The following is a 6161-nucleotide window of genomic DNA, read 5'->3' as shown; positions in this document are numbered from 1 at the left end:
CCACCTGGTGGCCTTGAGAAACAGCATTCTCTGTGTTCTCTCCTTGTTCTGGAGTGGGGATGAGAGGCCATAATTCATGAGGTGGTTAAGAGGCTCTGGTGGGGGTGGCAGGACCAGCAGGACAGCTCATCAAGTAAAAATGCCTGCTGCCAAGCCTGAAGACCTTCCTGGGAACTACAGGGGAGAGAACCAACTCCCACAGGTTGTCCCCTGACCTCCATGTATATACCACGGGACATGTGAGTGGACATGTATGCACACCCAAAAATATAATTTAAAAGTTTCCTAAAGCCGGGCAGTGGTGGAGCACGCCTTTAATCCCAGCACTTAAGAGGCAGAGGCAGGCGGATTTCTGAGTTCCACGCCAGCCTGGTCTACAGAGTGAGTTTCAGGATAAGGCTACACAGAGAAACCTTGTCTGGGAAAAAAAAAAAAAGTTTTCCAAAGAAGTCAGGTACTTCATATGTGCCAGCTGGCCCAGCATCAGGCTTGGCCATCAGCCTACCCAAGGTGGGCATGTGCAGTTGGCTGGAGGGCCTAGGCAGCCACAGCAGTGCTGCTGACCGAGGAAGGAGGCTGAGATCTGCAGGACCTTGCTTGGCCTCCAGGGAGATGCCAGTGGCTGACCACAAACTGAAGTGTTTAACAGCTCCCTCTAATCCTAAATCAACATGGCTCCCATGCTGACAATTGGCCACCCGGCTCTGCTGTAGCCAATTGGCTGGGGACATCAAGGTAAAAATTTAAGACCTGTGCTGTGAAGATAAGCTCAAACCAGCAGGCTGCGTGCCCTTCTCATTAAAGGCTGCAGGTAGCTATTGTCTAAGAGCTGGTGACAGCAGAGAAGAGAGGGTGCCTCCAGTGATGGGCAAGAAAAGCACATCTGCAGGTGGCAAGTGACCCCCATTTCAGCACAACACTGGGGAATTGCTGAAGCTCTATGACGTGCGTGCCTGGCAGTGGAAGAGCACTACCAAGAAGCCCATCCCAAGTCTTGGGTGCACTGCCCATCAAGGTGTACAGCATGGGTGCCTGTGATACCTGATGGGTGATTTGTGCCCTGAAGGGACCATATATACCCATGAGGCATATGGAAACAGGCTGAGGCAGTACCCAGGTGAAGGGGTGCTGGAACTCAATACCCTCTTCCTGCCAGTTAGGTCACCCCAGGTGGAGAACCTGGGTGGGACAGCCCAGGTAGACCAGATATCCCACTAAGTACAGAGACTGTTACACATGAAGTTAAAGACTTTATTTAGCTTTAAAAGCCCCATGCACTTAAGGCACGCCTGGAGCAGTGCAGAAAGGCAGGTACAACTGTCCCTGCATGGGACTTGGCACTGACCACCTTGACCTACCTGGTGGCTTCCTGGGCTAAGGCCAGGTAGACCAGCAGGCCCATAGATCATGAAAGCATGATGGCCGCCACCCATGGTGCCTGGCTGGAAGAGCTGCATTCCTGATGGCTGGGTGCCCTCACTCTTCAAGTGGGGAGCCCCCTCGCCGGCCAGAGTTATCACGCCATACGTAGTAGTTGAGCATGGTGGCAAAGGCCAGCCAGGCCAGGTAAGGGTACAGCAAGCGGGCAGCCGGCGGGCTCACTCGGTGCCAAGCCAGGGTCGTGGCGGTCGCCACCCCACTGACAAGCAGGAGGTCGGCCAAAGCCTGCGAAGACAGAAGATGGGGAGCTAAGCCTTTGCCAAGTCTAGAAGCCTCACTTAGCCCTACTGAACCTTAGGGTATGATGCCTGCCTCTGTTCTCAGCTTCAGTTTCCTTGTCTGCAAAACCCTGCCTGACTGTGCCTAGTGTAGAGTACATATGATAGGCTGAAGGGGATACAACATCTCCAAGAGGGGAGTAGCAGCTGAAAGACCTCTGACCTAGGAGCCAGACTGCTACAGCTGGTCTCACTGTGTAGACTTAGCTAGCTATGAGCTAGCTTTATAGACCAGCCTATCAGACGTAACAGCAATCCTCCTACCTTTGCTGGCACTACAGGCCAGGCATGCATCACCAGGTCCGAATAAGAACATTTTTAAGGAGAGGTTTTGTCCTCGTGTGTCAGAACACGGAGCTCCAGATGTATTGCCAGTGTTTCCCACCATTGCTTCTATACCCAAGATTGCAGCCCCACTCACTTCATCCTGGCCCTCCAGACTTTCTTGATGGAGGGAAGATGAGCTGAAATGATATCAGTACACAGGCCACTGTCGCCTAGGCTGACCTGGCCCTCTCCTGGACTCAACTGACTGTCCCACTTCAACCTCCCGAGAGCTGGGACTACAAGGGGCCCACTGCGCCAGACTCACGAAACTCCTAAAGAGGCTGCAGGCCACAGGCCTCCCTCACCACCTGTAGATACTGACCCCATCTGAGATGTGATGTCACCTGCTCTCCCAGGGCCATTTCCAATGAGCCAAGAGTCAAGTTACAGCCATACTTACCCAGCCCATCTGCCGGGCACCAAAGAAGATGGGGGGCCACGCCCAGTTCAGAGCCAGCTGACCAGTGTAGAGACCCAAGGGGACCATAGCCTCCTCTGTGAAACCTCCCAGCTCTTTCCAGATAATGTAGGAGCCATACCTGAAACAGACAACCAATCAGGACATCACAGGGCAAGGCCAAGAGTGTTATTACCCGCTTCTGAGACCACGCTATCCCGGCCTGCAGGGTTCAGTTATTCAGGGGTCAAGGGGGAACCATGCCTGCAAAAGTAAAATGGGCAAGAGAGAGGAGGAGACCCTGCAAAGGTTTGTCAAGGTCTACTTTACTTAGAGCAACTGCTCAATATATACTTCACAAAAAAAAAAAAAAAAAAAAACGGAAAAGGGGAGGGGCAGGGAACAATGGATTCACTCCAGGGTTGGCCATCTGACGGATGTTGGCAGGGGGTCCAGGTGGTTCTTTTAGGAAGGTCTTGGTATATTGCCTCCTGGTAAACAGGCACAGGATGTTTTTAGCCAAGGTGAATGTCAGGCAGTTCTCAGGCTAGCTGAGGGGTAGGGTGCTGGGTGGCCATGCCTTGGCTCCCAACACCACACGACCAGGTGTGTTCTGCTCCTGCCTTCTGTATGATCTCAAAGAAGCTGCTTGCCTTCTCCCTCGGAGCCTTTGTTTCTTATAAGACCACTACAGGGATTTGAGAACCCGAGTCAGTGTGTGGTTACAGAATGAAGGCCGGGGGTGAGGGGACAAGCAAGTGGCAGCATGGTCATTGCAGGCTGTTGGAGCCATGAGACAGCAGCAGCTGTGGAGGGCTTCTGGGAATGGACCACCCCGGGACCTGGTGCTGTACAATACAACCAGGAGATGGTGGCTGCCTCGTGTTTGCCTTGGCACGTGTGGTTGTTGTCCACACTGACCTTTATACATGGGACAGTCTCAGTAGTCTGAGCCCAGGCAGAGCTCCCAGAGGCAAGCAGGAAAAAATCAGCCTTGCAGTGCATAGGTTGCCGGCCTCACCACCCTCTCTTTCTCAATTGGAAATGATGCCACTTTGTCCATGGGCCTCCCTCTGCAAAGGCACTCAGGGCCTAGCCTGATTCTAGAGACAGCAGGGCACTACATGGTGGCACCTACAACTACCTACCCCATGGCCGAATACAGCGTGCCCCAGATGGGAGCCAGTGTCCAGCGAGGAGGATGCCAGGAGGGCTTCCGCAAACTAGCATACCAGCGGAGGCCCTCGCCACGCACAAAGTAGGCGCCCATGAAGCCCCCCAGGCTGGGCGCCAGAGTGAGGCCCACGGCGGGCACCCAGGATTGAGGCATAGCAATTGCAACTGCTGTTCTGGAAAGATCTGAAAGAGAACACAGGGTGGGGTGAGGGTAGTTCTACAAAACCTTAGGGGTCAACCCATCACTGTCTTCAGCACCTCTGAGGTCCTGATCCCCAGTATCAACCAGCCCACCTATTCCTGGTGGGTGAGGAAGGAAAGTGACATCCTCATTCCACCCACACTCATGCCCCTGCCTAGAGGCGCCACTAGAGCTCCACCCACCTTCTTCCTACTTCTGCTTCAAGCATCTGTTCTCTCACCTCACCCTCCATCTGGGGTCTCCTGGTGTGACCTCTACTCCCTGCCCTTCTGTTAGGAAGGCTCTCGGTTCTTCTTGACCTCAGGACAAGGGTCACTCGGGAATGCTGGGAGATCAGTGCATTGTGTGTTGCAGGGCTTCAGCCCATCATTCATTCATTCCTTTGGTGATTGGTAGCTGGCAAACTTGACTCTCTCAAATCTTCTTTCCACACTTACCTACCATGACCTCAGAGAAGTCACTTCAATCCTGTTTCCATCTATGCCCAATATTGACGCTGCCTGCTTTAGTGTCCCCAGGGGGCAGCATAGAGTATCACGATCCTCAGGTGTCTGCCTCAGAGCCCAAACCCATGAACCAGAGAAGGACAGCTGGGCCAGGATCTGCTCTGATCACAAAGTTACACACACATGAACACTCAGAAAAATTATCAAGACTGGGTCCCAGCCCTCTTTCCATGTCTTATGGCTGGTCTTAGGCCCTTTGCAGCCAATCTCTGGGCTGATGTCATGGCCCTGTGAGCTTGAGAATGGGGAACCCTGGTGTGGAAATCCAGGGCCAGCTCTGCTCTGCTTGCTATAGGAGTGCTAAGCCAGTCAGTACCTTGACTAGAACTCAGTTTCTCCATCAAAAAATAGTTCCCAGGCTGGAGAGATGGCTCAGCAGTTAAGAGCACTGACTGCTCTTCCAGAGGTCCTGAATTCAAATCTCAGCAACCTCATGGTGGCTCACAACCATCTGTAATGAGATCGGATGCCCTCTTCTGGTGTGTCTGAAGACAGCTACATACATACATACATACATACATACATACATACATATAATAATAAATAAATCTTTGTGCTGGAGCAAGGGGGGCCAGAGCAAGCAGGGGTCCCGCGTTCAATTCCAGCAACCATATGGTGGCTCACAATCATCTGTACAGCTTCAGTGTACTCATATTTAAAAATAAAATAAATAAATCTTTTTTAAAAAAATAGTTCCCACTAACACACACACACACACACACACACACAGAGAGAGAGAGAGACACAGTTTGATTTCTCTGTTTCAATTTGAAGATGTGAGTTCTCAGCTTCCTGCTCCTTGCAGCACGCCTGCTCATTGCCACTCCTGCCCGCTGCCTGTGCCTGCCCGCTGCCGGGCCTGCCCACCATGATGAACTCTTATCCTTCTAACCTCTCCCTTCTATACTTGCCTTGGGTCTGGTGTTTTATCAAAATAACAAAATAGCAGCTAGTACTGTGCCCAAGAACAGGGGAGTCTCACACACTCCCTCCAAGCTTCGGAAGACTTAGTTCTTTGTTTATAAAAAGCTTGGCATGCCAGGCAAGTGCTCTGAGCTATACCGCTAGCCTGGAAGAGAACTTTTTTCTTATTCTTTTTGTTTTTGTTGTTGCTGATCCTGGGAACACTGGACCTAAGCCTCGTGCATACCAGACGAGCATTTTAGTATTGAGTTGCAAGCCCAGATCTCTTTTTAGTTTTTGTTTTGAGATAAGATCTCGATAAGTATCCTGATTAGATTTTTTTTGTCAACTTGATGCCTCTATCGGAAGACTGGCTGTAGCAAGTCTGTGGGGCCTTCTGATCCATGATTGATATGGGAGAGTCTAGTCCACGGTGAGTGGTACCACTCCTGAGGAGGTGGAGGTTCAGGGTTGTATAAGAAAGCAGACTGAGCAAGGGAACAAACCAGCAAGCAGCACCCCTCCCTCCATGGCCTCTGCATCAGCTCCGGCCTCCAAGTTCCTGCCCTGGCTTCCCTCGGTGATGGATGTAATCTGTAAGCCACATAAGCCCTTTCCTTCACAAGTTGCTTTGGTCATAGTACTTCATCACAGCCGTGGACAGTGAGCTACAATAGTAAGTAACGAGGCTGGCCTCAAACTCACTCTGTAGCCCAGACAGACCTTGAACTTTAGAACTTCCTGCGGAAGGCATCCAGTCATGGCTTAGAGGACATTTTTAAAGAGTTGAAAACTGTTTTCAGCATGAACTTTTTTGGAGGGCAAGAATGGAGACAGGGTTTCTCTGTGTAGCCCTGGCTATCCTGGAACTTACTCTGTAGACCAGGCTGGCTCGAACTCAGATCCGAGAGCTGGGATTAAAGTTATGCCCT

General features: G+C 51.6%; 1 protein-coding gene across 2 annotated transcripts in view; it reads right to left on the bottom strand.

Moving 5' to 3' along the window:
• Window positions 1-1237: 1237 nt before the first annotated feature.
• The window catches only part of Tspo (translocator protein), an 8870-nt gene continuing 3946 nt past the window's right edge, over window positions 1238-6161 (bottom strand). For both annotated transcript variants that reach the window (XM_031358275.1, XM_031358269.1), the window contains exons 2-4: window positions 3591-3801; window positions 2446-2584; window positions 1238-1665 (exon numbers count right to left, since the gene is read on the bottom strand). In XM_031358275.1, coding sequence (XP_031214135.1) covers window positions 1477-1665; window positions 2446-2584; window positions 3591-3772 — 510 coding nt within the window. In that variant the 5' untranslated portion in view covers window positions 3773-3801 and the 3' untranslated portion in view covers window positions 1238-1476. The remainder of the gene's footprint in view (window positions 1666-2445; window positions 2585-3590; window positions 3802-6161) is intronic.

Source organism: Mastomys coucha, unplaced genomic scaffold (assembly GCF_008632895.1).
Source record: "Mastomys coucha isolate ucsf_1 unplaced genomic scaffold, UCSF_Mcou_1 pScaffold11, whole genome shotgun sequence".
NCBI classification, from domain to species: domain Eukaryota; kingdom Metazoa; phylum Chordata; class Mammalia; order Rodentia; family Muridae; genus Mastomys; species Mastomys coucha.
This window is presented reverse-complemented; position numbering and strand designations above follow the sequence as displayed.